Raw genomic sequence first — 21209 nt, 5'->3', positions numbered from 1 at the left:
TTGAGTCATCCCCTTTACTAAGCACACCTTTCCCAAATTTTTTTAATTCCAAAAATACTCTTAACTTAAAAAACATAAAATACTTAAACAAAAGCCAGAATTAACCTTTTTTTTGAACGTGAATTAAGTTTATCATGTTTGAGGTGAAATTGAGCAATAAATGAATTATGAGATTGAATAATAAATAATCAGCTTTCAAAAAAATAAAATAATAAATAATTAGAAATATTTAAATAAATGAAATTGTGTAACGGATACATTAGCAATACCCGCGTTAACGGATACATTTGCCAAAACCCTACCCGCGTTATAAACATTAACCCGCGAACAACCAGCCTCACTCTCACTATCTCTCTCTCTCTCTGAATTCTCTCTCTCTCTCTCTCTCTCTCTCTCAATTCTCTCTCACGCTCTCAATTCTCTCTCTCTCTGAATTCTGAATTGCTATGGATGCGCGATCCCTTTCCCGTTGTAACAGAAGGAATTGTGATGAAAATGTAAGTCCCCTTGTCTTGTCTCGTCTCTTTATTTTCTTGGAACATTTGATTAACCCCTAACACATGATTTCGTTACTTTTCACTTTACTTATGTTCTTCGATTTCATCATCATCATTGTGGTTCTGGGTTTTTAGTTGATTCATTCAATTTATCTGTTATTGTGGATGTCGATTTTTATCGAAAACCTAACCCTTTTGTTTCGGTATGTGAATGTGAATGGTGTGATCATGCACAGATTAGTGAAATCTTATTAGTGTCTGATTGTCTCTAGTTTCTTGACTAGGTAATGCATATACAATGCTGTGTGTAGATGGATGAAAAGTTTAGGACAATTAATTAGATTCAATCAACTATTACAGTGACTTATACGAACTTAGCTGCTTTTTTACCTGTCTCTTTAGTTTTCACTTGTCCTATTTCATTAAAATAGGAAGGAATTCTGAAAATGTAAGCCCCTTTGTTTCGTCTCTTTATTTTCTCAGAACATTAATTAAACCCTTGATTTTACCCATTCAGGAATTTGTCACTAACTCTTGTTGTTTTGTTGGAACAGTTGGACAGGTTCATTCCGAACAGGTCAGCCATGGACTTCGATTATGCTCACTACATGCTGACGGAAAGAAGAGTTGTCACAGACTCAGAGAACCCGGCTGCGGTGGTGATTTCACCGTCTCGAAAAGCTTTCCGCAAAAGACTGGCTGAGGCCACCGGCATGAATCGGACCCGAATCTTGGCGTTCAAGAACAAGCCCTCTGTCCCTGTTCAACTCACCCCTGAGGAATGGTTTTCACGCTCTCCTTCTCCTCAATCTAAATCTTCCAAACACAGAAGTAGAGACATTCCTAAGACTAGTAATTTGAAATTGGATGCCCCTGATATAGTCAATGACTTCAACTTGAACTTGCTTGACTGGGGTTGCTGTGATGTGCTTGCTTTGGCCCTTGGAAACACGGTCTATCTATGGAATGACTATGATAAATCCACCTCAGAACTTGTCACCGTGGATGATGAAAGTGGTCCCATTACAAGTGTTAGCTGGGCTCCTGATGGCCGTCACTTAGCCATTGGTTTGAACAATTCCCTTGTCCAGTTGTGGGATTCTACAACTAGTAGGCGGTTAAGAACAATCTGGTGTGGACATCGAGGACGAGTAGCTTCGATGGCTTGGAACAATCATATCCTCTCAACGGGAGGAAGGGAGGGTACGATTGTTAACAATGATGTAAGAGTAGAGTCTCACATTGTTGAAACCTACAGGGGACACCAACTAGAGGTGTGTGGACTCATGTGGTCTCCCTCGGGACAACAATTGGCGAGTGGAGGCAATGATGGTCTTGTTCACATATGGGACAGATTAAACTCACCAACCCGTTGGCTTCACCGATTTGACCAACACAAAGCTGCTGTGAAGGCACTGGCTTGGTGTCCATTTCAGCAAAATCTGCTAGCTTCTGCTGGAGGTGAGGGTGACCATTGCATCAAGTTTTGGAAAACAAGTACAAATACGGGTGCATGCTTGCAAACTGTAGACACTGGCTCACCGGTGTCCGCTCTCCTTTGGAGCACGAATGATCGTGAGTTGCTTAGCTCGCATTGTATCCCCAACAACCAGCTCACCCTCTGGGAATATCCTTCCATGGTGAAGATGGCAGAGCTCAACGGTCATACATCCAGTGTGCTCTCGATGGCTCAAAGTCCAGATGGGTGTACTGTGGCCTCTGCAGCAGCTGATGAGTCACTTCAATTTTGGAATGTCTTTGAAGCATGCAAACCATCCCGAAAGCTTGAGCCTTTCGTTAATTTCAGCCGTATCCGTTGAAGATTGCATATAAACTTTATGGAGCACTGAAGATCAACTTCAGATTGATTCTGGGGTATATATTGTTTCATTTTTAATATTACTTTATTCTTTTTATAGATTCAAAATTGTATATACTGAAATTATACATTCACAGATGCTTCTTTGATTGACGAATGCAGGTAGTAATTCGTTCAAGTCAATTAAGGCAAATGAATATTGAGAAGATGTGACCGCTACTTCTTCCTCCTCCGTCATGTTACTGTTAGTGCTTTCTGAGCTGCAGATTTACTTCAGGTAATGCGTTTCATCGATCTGTTTCTGATCATATCAAACGAAATCGTAGAGCCTCATAATTCCAATTCCTCCATCGCTTCCTTTTGCTGATCCGTGAAACCAAAAATATCGTCGTGATCGCTTGCGCTTAAAACGGTATCGGTTGAATTTCGTTCATTTTCAGTTTTTAGGATTTGGCACGGGTTATGGTTTGATAATTTAGGAAAAGAAAGGATTTTGAGTATGTGATTTTGATTTCATTCCTGTTGGCGGTGTTACTGTTGAGATCTGGGGCTAGGAGTATATTTTTATGTGAATGCTATTTTTTTGAGCTTATAATGTGAAATTTGTGTATCACGTGTGCGCTTGTGTGTGTTCTGAGGTAGAAAAAAGAGTGCTGAATTGTGAACAACATGGTGAGAGTTGTTTTTGTTGGGTGTTCATGATTTGGTTCCAACATTTTCAATTTCAAAATTCTGCTTCTACCTGTTGATCTCGATCGCTTCGGCATCAATTATGATCTCTGGTTTTTATGAAAAACTATTTTTTCAACTGTGCCAGTGCCCTTTTATATTCGGTGGTGGAATAAAATGGTGATCAATTGAGATCTTGCTTCTGAAACCTCCATGGGGATTTCATGAGGCTCCCACATTTAAGATATTGCTTCTGTAACCATAGCGGTTTTGAAGGATTTATTTTATTTTATTTTTTCTTCAATTTATTGGGTTGTTCCATTAAAGGCCTGTGATAACAATGTTTTTTCTGGTGTTGACAGATGAGATGATGGAGTCCTACGAGTGTCTTAAGAAGATGTGGTCACTGATTTCTAGGCCTTACAAGGTGGTTGTTAAGGGAGATAGATTGAATCCGCTGAAGGTTTTGACCAAGAAAGGAGGAGAGACTCGGATGATGACCATCGTTTTGAGTTTTTTTGTCATATACCATACTTCTTTTTTGACTGTTTCTTTTTTACAGGGACTGTTTCAGATTTCTGGTGGTAATACTTGCTCTGTTGCAGATTCAAGCAAAAAGAAGTGACACTTCAGAGTTGCAGTTTAGCTGTTATGAAAGAAGCTATAGCTCTAAGAAAATAAATCTGAGATGCCCTGCAGTCTTCTGCTGTTGATGATAATAATACTGGAAGATTGAAGTTATAATTCAAAGCTTTAGTTGTTCTAAATTTGCTTAACTAAAGGTCTCATTCTGTTTGGTTTTCAGGGGGGTTCCTATTTGTCTCAAGTATGTTTGGGGTATCGCTTTCAGAAAAGGTATTGATTTTCTCAAGGTATAAACTTTTTCTTTCTCACACCCTTCTCTTCCAAAAAATCACTAACCCAATTATCTATTTAAATTAATAATCGTTTCAGCTCTCGTATATGTTCCGGTTCTGACCCCTGTCCCCGTTAGATATGTCTAGCCCAACACTTTAGTTTGGTTTCGTGGTATATGACAGGACTTGTTTGGGAATGGATTTTTGAGATTGAATGTTCCTTTTAATTTTCAATTAGTGTTCGGTTGAATCAGTTGTTCCAATTTCTACTTTAGTTACTTGATTTTGTATGTTTCATTCTCACTCCCCCTTCTTTTCAGATTTGTATGTGTTATCTTTGTTCAGTACTACTCCCTCTCCAGATTCTCATCTTATCTTCACGGCTATCTCAAGTAAGCCTCTTCTCTCTTCTCTATTCGCTTCACCTACTGTGTTGCCCCCTTTTCACATGATTTATTTCATTTTTTTGTATTTCACTAGCAGGAAAAAAAATTTATTCTGTTGTTTGATAATTTATTGTGTTTCATGCTCTTCCGTTTCATGATATTTAGGGTTTCATGAGTTGCCATGCGGTCATAATATCTTTTTCCCTGATTTTGTCATCTGCTGATTGGAGTTTCAGGTATTTGAAGGTTTGAAAGGATGGGGTGGTGATTGCCTGAATGGGGATCATTGAAGATTGAGTACATTTTGTGGTAGTTCTCATTATACCTTATTATCTCAAACTATATACAACTGCATTCACAACATGTTATGAATTTAACACATCAATTTACAGACTTGATTGGCATCATAGATAGCTGCTGTTATTAAATTTGAAATTAATCACGCTCAACTAACTATGATTCGTGTAACAGCCTGTTAGGATTAATTATATTAGGATTTAATTTAGGAATCTATCTTTATAGTATCTTTTATATTAGGATGTTATCTATTATTCTAGTAGTATATCTTCTGTATTTCTTAGGGATTAAGTTATTGATATTAGGATTAGTTATTATAAATAGGAGTGCCCTCCTTAGGTTAGGGTTATGGATTGAATTATTGAGTTTGTAAAGGGAACCAGCCCTATTGAAGAGGAACCAGCCTCTTGGTTCTGAAGAGGAACCAGCCTCTCAGTTCCTATTTATCCTTTTAATTTTAATATCAATCTTATATTCAGAAAAATACCAAAAATATTCCCCTTTTCCCCATTTTCTCTATAGTTTCTCCACGTTAGGATTTTCGGGTCCTAACAATTGGTCCGACCTGCCGGATCGAAATTCCACCAGCCACTGCACGCACCATTACCCTTCCTCTTTGACTCTACCGCACCTGCCATTTCCGGTTGTCACTTCGCTACAAAAAATAAAAAATAAACAGAACTGTTCACCTGTTACTGTTCATCGCGCACTGTTCACGTCACTGTTCATCTGCCGATTTGGGCTTTCTTTGCACGAACGTGTCCATTTACACATTAATCTGCTGTTCTGGGCGTTTATTGTTTTATTTCCAGAAGTTCTTGCCATCATGGTCCTTTCAATGGAAGAATGGCAAACTATTGTCCAGGAGTTTCCCAAGTTTGACGGGGTGGATCCGGTTTCCTGGATTGCTCGAGCCCAGAAAATCTTCGAGGTACACCGTTTGCGGGATCTAGATAAGTTGCAATTGGCATCCCTTAGCATGGACAGGGAGAAGGCCACTAATTGGTTTTATTGTTGCTGTTATCAAGATCTTGATCTCACTTGGAATCGCTTCATCTCCCTCTTGCTTCAACGTTTTGGCTACGGGTATCGTGCTAACGTTTTCAAGAGGCTGAACACTCTCCGACAAAGCAGTACTGTTGACGCTTATGTGCGGGAATTTGAAGCTGTGGTGGCCCATGTTCCTTGTCTTTCTGAAGAGCGGTTGTTGGAGTGTTTTCGGTGGGGCCTCAAACTGATGATTCGTCATAGGTTGCATTCTTTCCGTCCTACAACTTTGTTGCGTGCCATGGAGATTGCTAGGGAAATTGATGCAGAATTTAGCCTTGCTGAAGAACAATCACTGGCTCCAGAGGCTTCTCTCCCCCCTCCTTCTCACACCGAAGGGGAAACCGTTGCTAGTATTTCGGTGGAAGAAGAAGGCATACTCAAGGAGGACTCAAGCGAAGACGTACTGAAGGAGGACTCAAGCAATCAACATGTTGCGCTTACTTCTGAGATTTCTAATGAGTCCAAGCAAGACACTACTATTCCGCTAGAAGGTCTCCAAGAAGATGCTGCCAATATGCCCCACATCTCTAGTATTCAACTTTTTGGAAGCACAATCTCTAGGGTAGATGCTCCGTTGTCAATGGCTGTGAATGCTATTATGATTGAAAAGTTTGGCAATGCAAGCGTTTCCAAACATCCGGGTACACAATTAACTATGGGCTTTGTGGACAAAGATGACCACTCGACGCGGAGGGGTGAGCCCTCAATGCAGATGCAACTATGGGTCCTCAATGTGCTGTCCCAGCGACCTCCAATGCCGCCAGATATGGACACTTGGACAGTTGCTGTTCTGGCGCTTCACTCGGTTTGCCGCCTACAATGGGACCCGGGAGGGGAAGATTGGATCTACTATGCTACTTCCAACCTTGAGGACAAGGTTGATTTTAGGGGGGGAGTATTGTTAGGATTAATTATATTAGGATTTAATTTAGGAATCTATCTTTATAGTATCTTTTATATTAGGATGTTATCTATTATTCTAGTAGTATATCTTCTGTATTTCTTAGGGATTAAGTTATTGATATTAGGATTAGTTATTATAAATAGGAGTGCCCTCCTTAGGTTAGGGTTATGGATTGAATTATTGAGTTTGTAAAGGGAACCAGCCCTATTGAAGAGGAACCAGCCTCTTGGTTCTGAAGAGGAACCAGCCTCTCAGTTCCTATTTATCCTTTTAATTTTAATATCAATCTTATATTCAGAAAAATACCAAAAATATTCCCCTTTTCCCCATTTTCTCTATAGTTTCTCCACGTTAGGATTTTCGGGTCCTAACACAGCCGCTCAAAGTGCAATTTAAAATTCCAACCCTATTTTTCCCTTGAAAATTTGGCCGTGCATTTTTTATAAATAGCAACATCCCTACTTCCCTTCCCTTCATATGGCTGTGTTATTTTCCCTACTTCTTGCTTCAAATTGGCACTAGAGCTTTATTTTTCCTATCACTGCAGTAGTTTTTTTAGTCTTATATTTCTGTTCACGAATTGACTTCTGTTCCTGATGATAGGAGATTGCAGATAAAATTCAAAGCTCTAGTTGTTCTAAGCTTACTTAACTAAATATCTCTTTCTATTTGGTTTTCAGGGATTTTCTGGTTGGCCCAAGTATCTTTCAGGGTATTGCGACAAGATTTGGTATGTAGAAAAAAAAAAAAAAGATAGATTCATATTCACATACATAAAAATTATATAGGAAGAAGAAAAATCTTGGATTATTTTTTGAAAAAGTATAAATCGTTCAGGAGGTCTGCTGTGCAAATTTCTAGCATTCAGCAATCTCATGCAGGTAGTCTTTTCATTTACTGAACTTTGTTGCGCTACTTAGATTTTGAGTGGTCGGGTCAACTAGAACAGGAAACCAAGAAGTAAAATTTTGCAAATCCAAATTCAAGGTGGATTTGGGGAGTGTATAATTGTTGATGATGAACACAAGCCAGTGCCTATGTCTCTAGAGCAAACCGAACCAATGCATACCGAGGTAAATCATTTTGAGATGATTGGTAGTTTTATTTATTTATTTGCATCATTCGTTTTCCAAAGCATACAACATTTTCTGCCCAATGATTTTCTTCATTCAATTTGATGGTGTTAAGAGTCTGGCATAAAAGGATGCTATCCACAAATTTTTTGGTTATGTGAATTAAAGTACTTCCTTTTACAAAAAATTCAAGAAGGTGATGAGTATTAATCCACGATTATTTTTTTGCTAGGCTTTCACCTGATTTCTTATTAGCCATATCTTCTAAGAAAACCTTCTTCTATGTGAAGAAAGAGATAAAAAGCACTCTTCTGTAGTTGTTTTGATGGAACCTGCAAAGGGAGAAAGACCTTTGAAAAGGGTCCAAAGCAGCCATAACATATCGGCTTGGGTCTGACTAAGAGTCGCTGTAGAATATGACTGCAGCATATGGGATTCCAGCCTTTCTTTATCATATTCATAACAATCGTCCATCCTCCTCTGTTTGGTAGTGGCAGTGATGATTTTATTTTAATTAGTTTACAACATATAGTTGACTTGGTAAGTTATGATTTGCTGTGGTTTCTTATTGATTAGTTTTTATTACTTAATTGTGAATGAAATGTTTGATTTGATTTGTTGTCTGAAATGAGTGTGCTTTCTAAAGTAAAGTTGGCATCTTTGAGGAAATGAGTGTTCTTTCTAAAGTTTAAATTTATAAATTTGTAGATTAAATTAGAATGGTAATGTTTATCTCTTCCTCCATGAATTGTAAGCCACTATTGTTATCAAAAACAGATTGGAGAGAAGATATATATCTTTCTTTGGAATCTATTCCAAATCATGTAGGGGAATTTAATGATGGGGCAAATTTCAATTCAAAAGTGCCTTTGGTTGTAAGAAGAAAAAGTACAGGAATATGGATTAATTGCTGCCAATGGAAGTTACTAATTAATTGTAGAGTAAACATAATTGAGTTGTTATTGAAGATTCAATCTCTTCAATTTATTGAAGTTCTTATGTTGGTTATTGAGTTGTTATTTTCACTGTGTAAGTGTGCTACGCAGTGATTCATTCTTCTGAGAAACTGAGTATCATAGAGCCATTGTAAGGGACTGTTATATCTCTTTCTCCCTTTTGCATATGTTGTTGTAAACTATTGCTTATTTGTTATTTTTTTCTTTTGAGGCTTTTATGAAATGGATGATGGAAATGTTATGTCTTTCTGAGAGAGTGGAGAGGTGAAAGTTTTATTAATTAGTGTATCGTTTGCTTTTGAATAACACACCTATAAGCAAGCTTTGCAATACTAAGTTTTATTAATTAGCATGTCTTCTGTTTTCTCTTTAAATGCTTTGTTTCCATTATTGTAACTTCATGCAGAATAAGAAATCAAACCAAGGAGCCGAATTTAAGGATATTTCAAACAAGGTAGGAGCTAAATGGAAGATTATTGTCTCATAAAGGGAGAATTCTTAACATAATCTGAACCTTCTCTTCTTGCATGTTGCAAATGGCTGAAAAATCATTTTTGTTTTTGTTTGACTGAATTTGTTTTTCATTATCTTCCCTGCAGGGAGCTGAAAACAGAAAAGTTAGAGCAATGTACTCTGCTTTTATGCCCTGGTTGCTTTACCCTGCATTTTCGTCTTTTGGCATAGTATTTCATTGCAGTTTGCAGAAGATAACTGATGTCAAGCCCCAGGAAATTGGTTTGGTGGATTTTATCGTGTTGACGTTGGAAGCACTCTCATAGAAGACTTTGTCTTAGCATGCTTTTTCTCAATTTTGAACAAATTCTGATTTGAACAGAGGTAAAAGAGGTGACCTCTCTACATCATCCCTTATTCTTATTTAGTGAATGTTTGTAATTTTGACTGCAAAACTTTTCATTTCATTCAAGCCCTCTATTTGCTGTGTTTACTGACTTACTCTATATTACTGGATTTTCTATTTCTATCATGCTATTTTTATCTAAGTTGCTCTCTATTTTTTATTTATGGTAGATTACTGCTCTCACTGTTTTATTGTGATGACTGACCAAGATGTTTTGTTTAATATATGGACTCCATTTTTCTGGAGCATCGATTTAAATCCTCAGTTTTCCAAGCATTTCCTTCTTGATTTGTAGAATCCTTTAGCATACCAAATGTATTTTTTTTTGGGCTTAGATTTTTCTTCTCTGGGTAATTTAGAGTTCTAATCTTACTTTTATTGCGTATACACAGGTCATATATTCAGAAGAACCTATAGAATTTCCATAGTTCTTCCCCTCTTGTTAATCAAGCGTAGCAACTATGCTTTTGAGTCCCTCTATGATTTCTGCTTCTGCTTGAATCAAGTGCAATATGTTGTTCACTTAGCTTAGTTTTGAGCTCCAATTGGTAAGAGAATTCAGAGGGAGTTTCTGTGGGGAGGGGAGGGGAATGAGAGGAAAATAAGCTGGGTAAGTTGGGATGCTGTGTGTAGGTCTAAGGAGGAGGGGGGCTGGGTTAGCGAAGTGGAGGTGGAGAATGTGTGTAGAGAGAGGTAGTTTGTGGTGCGATGTGCTTAATGCAAAGTATGGGATGTATGATAAAGATTGGTCTGTTTTAAGATATGGGCTAGGGTCAATTGGTGAAGGGATCTTTGGAGGAGTTGTGGGGAGGAAAGTGTCTGGTTTGAGGAAAATGTGAGGAGGAAATTAGGGGATGGGAAGCAAATTAGGTTCTGGAGTAGTTGGTCTGTTTTAAGATATGGGCTAGGGTCAATTGGTGAAGGGATCTTTGGAGGAGTTGTGGGGAGGAAAGTGTCTGGTTTGAGGAAAATGTGAGGAGGAAATTAGGGGATGGGAAGCAAATTAGGTTCTGGAGTAGTTGGATGCGTAGTGGAGAGCCGCTGAAGTTGAAGTATAAAAGGCTGTTTGATGTCTTAAACCAACAGCAAAGCAAAATTGGTGAGATGGGGTTTGGAGGGGTGAGTTGTGGGAATGGCAATTGGAATGGAGAAGGGAATTGTTTCATGCCTTCTATAGAATTAGGAGGTCAGTTCATGCCACTAGAGAGTATGGAGATGACTCCTTCCACCCGGTCCTAGACATCCATACTCCTGAGTCTCGCCCTTTTGGTCATACCGTTATCATCCGAAGAAAAGAGTGGGAAAGGAAACCACAGCTTAGAAGAGAAGAACCTGACTCATGGCTTTGGACGGCAGCTGGTGATTGGGTTTTTTCAGTAAAAACAGCTTATGAAGTTCAGTGTGTTCTGGATTGATCAGAGGACAATGATGTGTTTGAGTGTCTGTAGAAGATCCCGGCACCGTCAAACGTCTTGGGCCTCATGTGGAAGGTCCTGTTAAATAGAATACCAATGAGAGGAAATCTGTGAAAACGAAATGTTCTTCAGGCTGGTACAGAATCTTTATGCCCTATCTGTCTTGCTCATGAAGAAAGCACAGAGCATCAGTTCTTCACTTGCAGGTATGCGTGGGAATCATGGATGGATGGAATGTTATAGTTGGCTTGGTATCCAAACAGCTATGCCAAAAGGATGCAAGGAACACTTTAGGCAGCAAGGTCTTGACTTGATGAGAGGCACGAAGGGGTTGGTGATGTTGATATGGTGCGCGTGCATTTGGTGCCTTTGGGCAAGCAGAAATGATATGGTCTTTAAAACATCTTTGTCTGCTGTTTCCAGAATTGTAGAAAATGTGAAATTGAAGACTTGGAATTGGCTGCGCTCTAGGGTCAAAGGCTTCATGTACTCCTTTTTTGAGTGGCAATCCAATCCACTGCATTGTTTGGCAAGTATCAAGATTTGACCATTGGGTGTAAACCATTGTTCCTGGGTGTATCTGATGGGGCTAATTCCTCTTACTAGTATTGTAGTTTAATCTTACTACTGGATTGGCTGGGTGCCTTTGTTGCATATCTAAATTAACATATGTTAACAATTATTAATTGACAACTATACCCCTAATTCAATTCTCTTGTGGCCTCTGTTTCTGCTCTTCTCTGTGTTCTGTTTCAGCAATTTTTATCACTGTGACTCTGAATGTTGTTCCTCCTTCCACTGAATGCATCTTTGTCTATTTATTTTTCTGTTTTTTCACCGCTGCAAATTTGCATTTTGAGTGCACCTTTATTCACGTTTTTTTTACAAGAGGAAGGCGCTTTATTCACATTTATTGCTTCACATTTGAATGCAACTATTTATTTTTAATTTCATGTCTTCTTTTGGTCACAGATTTTGTTGTTAAATTTTTTTTTGGTTACAAGGAGGGCTTTAAGCCCGAAAAAAGGCACTACACACGGGTAGATCTAGGAAACAAAGTCCCAACATTTGCCAGCAGCAGAGAAGAAACCCTAGGAGGAGGATTCTCCAGCACATGGTCACCAAGAGGCAAGTCATGAGCCATATTAGCCAAGCAATCAACTACTTGGTTAGCTTCTCACATGTACACACCGAAACTCCCACTCCTTCTCCCTCCAAGCTCGAATTTGATTCACAAGACCAACATATGGGTGATACGGATCACCCAAGGTTCACAAGTTGAACTGCAACATTAGAGTCGCTCTCGACAATTACCCTGGGGATTCCTCTACTCCATGCTAAAGCAAGAACAATAAAAAATACCCCATAATTCTGCCCACAAGACATTAGAAGAGCCAATATTACGGCAAAATCCGAACACACATTGCCCAAGCTCATCTCTGCAAACACCACCACATGATGCCATGCCCATCGCACAGAACCATCTGTGTTACACTTTACTCAGAGAGGGGGAGGAGGAACCCAGCCAACCTGCACCACTTGATATGATACCCTCGCTGCCCAGGTAGAATGAATGGTTGAGCGACTATGAGAATGATCTAGCTAGAGACGCAAGGCTAAAATCCACACCCTGGAACACGAACTTAGCACGCTCCTGGAACACAAACCATCTGTGTTTGCTAAATGCAGCTCAAAGAGTAGCAAGAGCTTTGCCTCCAAAGCCAGCAATAAATTTGGACAATGAAGTGAAAGATATTTTTTTTAACAATATTGAAATGGAAGATGGAAGGAGAAAAAATTCATGTTGCTCAACTTGACAATTTTTTTATTTTTTGTAAAGAAATTGAAAGATAATGAGAATTTTTACCACGGGTAAATTTGGAATGGACTTGAGAGTGTCCCTTCATTTTTTTTCTTCCTAATTTCTATTTTGTATTGTTTTTCTTAGACAATGACTCTGGCTACTTTTATATGGTATGTAGCTTTTGTTTTTTATGGTATGTAGTTTTTGTTTTTTTTTCTTTTCCGACCGCTTAATTAGCCCACAAGATTCATTGAAAAAAAATTGAGAACTTTTTCCAGTTAAATTAAAAATATAGAATACTTATTTAAGAGGAGGGCTCCGTTTACACTGGTGTGAGTCTAAAACTCTCACACTTATTATTGTCCATTGATCAAATTTAAATCTAATGGTCCAAATAATTTAAGCTAGTACATCACGTGATCTTGTAATTTAAGCTATTTAATTCGTCAATTTTCTATTTTGGCACGGAATATTATTCTCAGTTGCATCACAGATTTATAGTTATCAATTCTCAACGAGACAAGACATTTGTTCATTGCTATGAGTTGGATGGCAAAAAAGGAATCACTGTATTGAAAGGAGTTTCTAGAATACTCAACAATTAGGAGAAGTTGGATCAAATAACACTTTGGTGCTGATAGGATGAGTGTTCCTTACTTGAGGCCTTAGTTTTTCTTTTTTTTAACGTCATCTACCAAAAAAAAAATAACACTTTGGAGAGTCCCTAAAATACTCAATATCTAATAGGATCAAATAACATTTGTACAAATCCATATAATACTCGGTAAATGAGGAGTCCTGCTAATATTTTTTAGTGGAAATCTTGGTGGAAGGTCAACCAAAAATTAGATGTAGCCCATGTTGGGTGAACTAAGGTCAATATCTACTTTCTTGCTACTTACTCATCAATCATCCGATGTCATCAATCTCAAAGAGTCATCAAACTCAAAGAGATGCAAGAAGAATTTTTGAAAACAGAATTTCCAAATGTTTAAACCATTAAGATTTACACAGGCACAAATCAACTCACTTGTGTTCATGTGATTTCCTTCAATCACATGGCTCTATGTCTCATTCTAGGAAACTTGCGCTCTTCTTCCTTCTCCTTAATTTGTCTCCCCTATTAGGAAATCAAAATAAATAATACTATTGAAAAAGTACTAAACTATGAAAAGTATATGAATTTAGGTCCATTATAAATATATTTTAATTTTTAAATATGATGAAATAGTAATGATAAATTAGAGTCCACATTTTTTAGTATTAATAGCTCATTTTTCAAATACTTTTTTTACGGGAGCTCATTTTTCAAATAAAAGAATACGTTTAAAATATTTTCGTTTTATTTACTTATTTTATAATATCTTTTATTCAAGATAGTCAAACTATTTTTAATAATTATAATTTAGTAATTGATGTACTTAATAATATTGATATTTCATTTTTTATCTCATGTAATATTTAACTAATATATTTAGTATTTTTTTTATCAAGTCACTAATATTTGAACTATCAGTCCATAGTAATTAGACTCTTATTAAAAAGGTATTGAAACAATAAATAGTAATTAAAATAAATTAAATTAATTAATTAATTTTAATTTTAAAAAACTAAACTATTAATTTTATAAAAGAGTCTTCATTATTTAGTATTAATAATTAATATTATTTTTATATAAAAAAATATGTATTAGGAATATTTAGTATTTTTTGAACAAATGAATATTTAGTATTATTTGTTTATTTAATAATATTTTTTATTCAAGTTAGTCAAAGTATTTTAATATTTATAATTTAATATTAATATTTCATTTTTTAGCTCATATAATATTTACTTAATCTGTTTTAGTCATTAATATTTGCTTAATGACATTACTTGTTCAAAATTAATTTAAATATTTAATTTGATAAATTCTTATGACTTTTTTTAGTCAAATGCTTATGACTCTAGTTACTTGATTGAGTATATATACAACTGAATGACCCCTCTCTCCTTTGAAGGATGTTGTGAAAATTGGTTATCAAAATCTAGGAGACAATGAAGATCTTATTTTGTTTTTTCATACTCCTTTTGATTTTTTCTACTGATCTTGGTATGCTCTAATTTTCATGAGTTTTAATTTGGTTCTCTAAAAAATTGTGATGTATGTATGTGACCAAATATATTGAATTGTGCAGGAAAACAAGTGCGAATGTCAGATGCGAAGAAATGTCATGTTAAACTGCCTTATTATGTTTGCAACTCTGATGATCCATATGAGTGTTGTCACAATTGTGTAGTATATGGAAATGGTTCTCACGGAACATGTGACTTAAAGTTGCGTAGATGCATTTGTAGGATCAATTGTTAAACAAGTACGAATGTCAGCTGCAAAGAAATGTCATGTTAAACTGCCTTATTATGTTTGCAACCCTGACGATCCATATGAGTGTTGTAGCAATTGTGTGGTATATGAAAATGGTTCTCACGAAACATGTGACTTAAAGTTGCGTAGATGCATTTGTAGGATTAATTGTTAAATTTTTACCTATATTGCTATGAGGGTACACCTTTGGAACGTGTAAAATGTGAATTATTTTTAAAAAATCAATAAATAATGTGGCTTTATATATACAACAACCTAAATGAACTCAAGTAGTAAGAGTTGCGAACATATAGGTTGGGAGAGAGGTCCTGAAATCAATTCTGGAGGGCTGTAATTTATCTTTTCAATTCCGATGTACCCAAAAAAATAATATACAATATAACTTCTCTCCATTTTAGTTCAGCTATATTTTCGTATCGTCACGTGTTCCATAATAATTATTAGAATAAGAAGAATTTCTAAGTCTTGATTTTTTATCAGTGGGAAAATTACAAATTTAGCATCATCATGGATGATTTTGGACCCAAAAAAATGCACCAAAGTAAAGATCATTCATTCTACAAAGCCAGTATTCCAAGCAGGATTATCCAATTAGCTGTGTAATTCAACTATCTTATGAGATAATTATGCGGTGGCCTCAGAAATATCGTTGTATAGAAAACCCATATCTGTATGGTAATTCACGGTTGCAAACAGAGGATTGTCAACTATTAATTAGAGAGCTACAGTTTGTCACTGACATCATGTTAAATTTTACTACATTTCACCACATTCAGCAATGACACAAGGTAATTTTGGCCGGTTATTGGGTCCAGCTGCCACATTCTCGATCTTCCTGACAACCAAAAGACCATCTCCAAGCACTCTCTGCAAATAGGGAAAACATGTAAATGGCTAAATGTAAGACACAAAAGTTAAGAGAAGAAAGATGCTAGTATAGATGCTAAATCATACCCCGAAAACAACATGCTTGTTGTCAAGCCAGTCACACTTTGCACAAGTTATAAAGAACTGCAAGGGAGAAGAGAAGATTCATCAGTAGAAATAGAGCTTTACCAATTTAACATTAACGCTGAGAAAACAGAAGAGGAAGGGAATGGCCATTGAAATGTTACCTGACAACCATTAGTATTAGGTCCACTATTTGCCTGCAAGATTACACAAACTGGATTTAAGTTTTCTGCTATATATTGCAATAAGTAAAGGCATGACTTAGCCATACAAATTGAATCGATAGGTGGCATAATTGGTTTAACATTGGCAAAAGAAAAATAATATGCTTTCAAAGCGTTCAGGAAGCAGATTATTATTACTTAAAACTGTTCAGAAATATCTTGTAAATTTGTGTGTAGGCATACAGTCATTTAGCTCTCTAATTAAGGAGCTACTTCTGGATTGTACAGCCTGGATTAGACACTCTATTACATCAACAGCCTCTGTATTTTCATATACCACAAAATAACAGCAGATTGAAACAGTAAACACATACCATGGAGAGAAGACCTGGGCCAGTGTGTTTGGCAACAAAATTTTCATCATCAAATTTGAGTCCATAGATTGAAACACATCCGCTACCATCACCCTGCCAAGGAAGACTACATTAATAAGAATTGATATAATTAAAACCAGGATTTAATTCTATTATTGTTAACTGACAACATTTTATACAGGCAGTATAAAGGCAAAACTGCATTCAGAGTAGATTCAGTTGACAAATCAATACATCATACATCTTTATGAACTGAAATTAAATCCTAAGCATCTACTGAAGTCATTTTCTAAACTAAAACTCAACCTTTTGAGATTATTTCCATGAAGATGCAACAAAACTACAAATGTAATAATTTCTAGCGAAGATGTATGATTTATTTAACGAAGGATGGGATGACAAGAAATAAAACATCAATATAAAGGCAAAGCATCGACAGCCCACCGTCTAGATAATCAATATAAATAGAATATGAATGCTTCTTCTTAAGAATTGAACAGGATGATATCACAATAGAAAACTTCAAGGTACATAACATAACAGAAAGAGTAAAATGCTTCAGTGGGAAGAAAAAAATGGATAACAAATAAGCAATGCAACAAAATTGATAGGGAGGCCAATTCAATCTAGAGGAGAAACCACTTCCAAAAGCCAGATTGTTAAAAGGAAAGAGCCTCTGGTTTCAATTGGAGTTCTGTGTCTGACACTATCACAAATTACACCGAAGCATTTTTTTCATATAATCCACCCTGCTTGGATTCCATAGTTGACATTTCCCACAATTTCCCATCATTTTGTATGATAGACCCAAGATACTTAAACTGTGATACTTGTGGTATATGGTATGTTCTCCAATTTTCACATCTAAGCTAGCATCTATATGCTTATTGCAAAACTTGCATCCATATATGTTATTTCACTTCTACTTAAATGAAAGCTATGTGCTCCCAAGGCTTGCCTCCAAATCTCTACTTTTTAATTATTTCTTCTCTTCACTCTGCAATTAAATATTATCTTATGCAAAAAACATGCACCATAGCATGGTCTATTGGATATGCTTGGTAAGCACATCTAAAACAAAAATAAAAGATAAGGACTCAAGGTGGACCCATGATAGTAGCTGCATACCTATGGTTACAGCCTTACAGGGAAATCTTGGTTACAGCCTTACAGGGAAATCTTCTATGAATACCAGATGAAGATAAATGGTGCCAGCTGATGATTAAAGCTGATTCAAATTGAGTTGACAATTGAACTCTATGTTCAATAAGGGGAGAAAGGGACATCAAAGTTTAAAATAGTATTAAGTATCAATATGTTGAGCAACTAGAAATATATCAAAATTATGTCTCCATTTAAATCAATGGCTCATTTTGTGTTTCAATTTTTAAACTGAATTACCAAAGACAATGATCTGCTAGAAAGTCCACATGATTATATGGACTAGATATAATTCCAGCACTTAAGGTATATGCAATTGCTATGCTGTGAAAAATAAGTAGCATTTTATTCCAAAAGGCTTTTCAAACTTGGAAATCTTCTATGCTTTGGGTATACCACTATTGGAATTCCTTCTATATGATATGATCACAACTTTATAAATCTACCCTACCATGAATAAAAAATATCAACAAAATAGTAGAATGAATAAAATGATAAAATATACTTGGAAATACAACTAAGGTCAATTGACAGTTTCCACAAAATATTGAACAAGAAACATGGACTTTATAACTAACATAACTGCAAGGTTCTGTTAGTTATAAATCATTTATGCCAACATACACATACACCCTCGCACTTGCATGGTATATGTAAAACGAATAAAATCAAAGATTAAACTGACCAAAAATTACCTTTACAAAATCACCAGCCTGAATCATAAAATCCTTAATCACTCTATGAAATTGACAACCTTTGTAACCAACAGGCAGTCCTGCTTTCCTGTCCACAAAATCAGATTATAGGAAGTATTAGTTTTAACCTCGCCATCATAAAAGGAAAACATGCTGGTATAGGATCAAATTCATCAGGGGGAACAATAATGTAAAAATAACACAAAAAAGCTTTGGTTTAAAATACATAATAGGTGTCATGTATGCAGATATATTATTTTCTTGTTAGATCCAGAATCTTAGCATATACATATTTAGTTAATATAATAATTTTATATTTCTCTCATCTCTCAAATCCCATTGGCATCCACTAGCAGCACGGACGCAAAAGACTGAGGTAAGACAAAAGGTGCCAAGTCAATCACGGATACAGGGACCAGAAGCAATGACATCTACAGATCTACTTGCATCAATATCAGCTGAAGTGGTTAGCAGAAGTTGCAGTTATCTGGAGAGAGAAGTTGCAGATTTCAGTTGAAGCAAGGATATGGATTTGATTTCAAATGCAGACTTCAGTTGAAGCAAGGATATGGGTTAGATTTCAAATGCAGACTTCAGTTGCAGCAAGATTATAGCAACAAGGGGTTTCTCCTGGGTTAGTTTCTGGTTGGTATTTCTGGGTTTGGACGGGGTGTTTTCCAAATAATCCTGAATGGGGGGGGGGGGGCTGATAGGATTTTATGATCCTATGGGTTCAATGTGCTGGGATTCTATTTCAGCAAACAAGTTTTATGCTGGGGTTGAGGTAACTCCAGCCTTCCAAAATAATAGAATTTTAGTTCTATGAGAAGGATCAAATTAAAACAGAAGTAAGAATACTTTTCATGATTTATAAGCGCAGTTCAATCCTATATAGAAATTCCTCATCATGAAGAACAAATGCTGATAAGAAAGAAAACACGAAACACCCTACGATGATCCTTATTCGACTTTAAGAGTTTGAAAGCAGGAAATAGCACGAATATGTTCCTAACCAAAGATTAAGCTTACAAGTCTGATATAGCAATTCAGCAGAATAGATTATAACAGTATAGAGATGATAATGGTGTGGTGGTGGGTGGGTATCCTTAAAAGGAAAAAGTGATAGACCAAAACATTTCACAAATCCAAATGAAAAATATAAAATAAAAAGTGGGAGAAGAAAGATTGTTTCATTACCTGTACTCCCCTGTGCACAGCTGCCTGCCAAATAACAAATAGCCAAACTCATCATTTTTGGAAAGACATGAGTTTTTCAATACAGAGAGTCTCAAGTGCAATAACAAATATCCAGAAAGTCGGAAAATGCAGTTTAAAAAGGATTGAGAACATACTGTCTTATAGAATTTATCAAATCATTTATATCACGCTCGAAAACAAGTATTGCATTTACAAACATGTTTTTGATGGTCATCACATAGCTGAACATGAAAGCTGAAACTTAAGTTCCATAAATTGTAAAGGCAAACAGATAATATCACATGACATCAACTAAGATGATAAATTTAAACTATTCATTTATAAATAACTTGAAAATGAAAATAAATCTCATTTCATAGGTTACTACTCATCTAACAGAATGAACAAGACACTAAACCCTTCTTTTCTACCTATTCCTTGATTTTATTGTGGGTTTTGTTCTCCAATTCATGGAACCTCACTCACAAAGCTACAAAAGAAATGAAAGAAGAAATGTACCTGAAATTTTCAGCGGTTTTGGGGGCAAGATCAGCGAAGAGCTCCATCTTGATTCTACCAGCTGGTATGTTACCGATGGTGACATCGAAGAAGACGATTGGGTTCTTAGGGTTTGGAGGACGCACGTGCCACTCCACACCTGTGTTCGCTCCTCCTCCTCCTGCTGCTGCTGCAGACGCCATTCAAACCCTTTCACTCTCACTCACTCCCTCCAACACTACGCAACTCTACACTTTCAATTCGATCACAACCGGGTCGGACCGTTTCTTCCTTCAGGCCGGTTTTAAGTTGAACCGATTGAGTCTCAATGAATGTTGCGTTAACTATTTGATAGGGAAAGTTTTGCCGTCTATAGTGTCCTACTTGATTCGAAATTGCGGAAGCAAGTGGATGCGAAAACAAAAACAAAAACTGAAAATCAAGGTTTGTACGCAATTTTATAAATATTACGGCAAAACTATTTTTTTTACATCGGAATGATAAATTGCATCCATCAGGAATCGATCACCAGATCTCCCACTCCCCAACCTATATGTCCCTAGCTCCGCAAACAACTCTTTTGCACAATATAAAGAAATATTAGAGAAAAGAGGAAAAGGGATATAAAGCGAGAGAAATTTTTGAAGAATCAAAATAATATTGCAAAGACTATCATGAAATGTCCTCATTTTAATAAGTAACTTTTTTTTTTCATTTTTTGTTGAACTCGTGAACTTGACAATAAACTTATGAGTTCACCTGAGTTTATCAAATAGAGAATTTACATGGGATGTAACTCACTTTGTATACCTAGAATTGTAAACGCTTAAGAGCTAACCCGGACTTTAACTAACTTTTTTTTTACTCTTACATAATTGAGTTCATGTGTGCTACATCAATTGGAATCTATGCCCTTTTTTCTCAGTTTTCTCCCTTTGATACATCTTCTTTAACAAGAACCCCTAGAATGTTAGACCTATTAAAAAAATCGCAAATAACATATCACTTTATTTTCTAAACAAAAATTCTAACGTTTTATCTCTATCATTATCAATATAAAAAGTTTTTACTTAAGGGCTTTACTCGTGAGAACCTTAAAAATCAATTTTAAAAATCACTTTCATCAAATTGAAATCAAATATTTTATTTTCGAAACTTCAATTTCATTTGTACGAGTCTACCTGGAAGGGAGAGACAATGAGGGTTGGTTTGATAAAC

The 21209-nt window shown here is 36.2% G+C and overlaps 2 protein-coding genes across 5 annotated transcripts; one reads left to right on the top strand and one right to left on the bottom strand.

Annotated features, from left to right (window-relative positions):
- The first annotated feature begins 345 nt into the window (after positions 1 to 345).
- On the top strand, positions 346 to 12684 carry LOC130745401 (cell division cycle 20.2, cofactor of APC complex-like). 4 transcript variants are annotated; one of them, XM_057597620.1, is made up of 9 exons: positions 346 to 497; positions 1052 to 2372; positions 2479 to 2593; positions 3348 to 3857; positions 4163 to 4234; positions 4465 to 4537; positions 7160 to 8962; positions 9108 to 9345; positions 9760 to 12684. In XM_057597620.1, exons 1-2 carry the CDS (start codon positions 447 to 449, stop codon positions 2315 to 2317), a joined length of 1317 nt encoding a protein of 438 aa, XP_057453603.1. In that variant the 5' UTR covers positions 346 to 446; the 3' UTR covers positions 2318 to 2372; positions 2479 to 2593; positions 3348 to 3857; positions 4163 to 4234; positions 4465 to 4537; positions 7160 to 8962; positions 9108 to 9345; positions 9760 to 12684. The 4 variants fall into 4 exon arrangements, with proteins under 4 accessions (XP_057453603.1, XP_057453602.1, XP_057453599.1 ...); XM_057597619.1 differs by having other exon boundaries at positions 7160 to 7552; positions 7785 to 9345; positions 9760 to 12683; XM_057597616.1 differs by having other exon boundaries at positions 7160 to 9345.
- A 2799-nt stretch (positions 12685 to 15483) lies between these two features.
- On the bottom strand, positions 15484 to 20271 carry LOC130745400 (peptidyl-prolyl cis-trans isomerase CYP22). Its single transcript, XM_057597615.1, has 7 exons — positions 20013 to 20271; positions 19494 to 19517; positions 18297 to 18384; positions 16441 to 16533; positions 16067 to 16099; positions 15906 to 15962; positions 15484 to 15818 (listed from the first exon to the last, which is right to left on the bottom strand). Exons 1-7 carry the CDS (start codon positions 20192 to 20194, stop codon positions 15708 to 15710), a joined length of 588 nt encoding a protein of 195 aa, XP_057453598.1. The 5' UTR covers positions 20195 to 20271; the 3' UTR covers positions 15484 to 15707.
- Between the last annotated feature and the right edge of the window lie 938 nt (positions 20272 to 21209).

This window comes from Lotus japonicus, chromosome 3 (genome assembly GCF_012489685.1).
Source record: "Lotus japonicus ecotype B-129 chromosome 3, LjGifu_v1.2".
NCBI classification, from domain to species: Eukaryota; Viridiplantae; Streptophyta; class Magnoliopsida; order Fabales; family Fabaceae; genus Lotus; species Lotus japonicus.
This window is presented reverse-complemented; position numbering and strand designations above follow the sequence as displayed.

What these genes read in the sequence shown, in the direction of transcription:
- LOC130745401 (XM_057597620.1), top strand. Translation starts at nt 447, where the DNA reads ATGGATGCGCGATCCCTTTCCCGTTGTAACAGAAGGAATTGTGATGAA. An exon ending in GAAGGAATTGTGATGAAAAT is followed by an intron (nt 498 to 1,051) that starts GTAAGTCCCCTT and finishes TTGTTGGAACAG; the next exon opens with TTGGACAGGTTCATTCCGAA.
- LOC130745400 (XM_057597615.1), bottom strand. Translation starts at nt 20,194, where the DNA reads ATGGCGTCTGCAGCAGCAGCAGGAGGAGGAGGAGCGAACACAGGTGTG. An exon ending in AAAACCGCTGAAAATTTCAG is followed by an intron (nt 19,518 to 20,012) that starts GTACATTTCTTC and finishes GTTATTTGGCAG; the next exon opens with GCAGCTGTGCACAGGGGAGT. An exon ending in CTGTGCACAGGGGAGTACAG is followed by an intron (nt 18,385 to 19,493) that starts GTAATGAAACAA and finishes TTTTGTGGACAG; the next exon opens with GAAAGCAGGACTGCCTGTTG.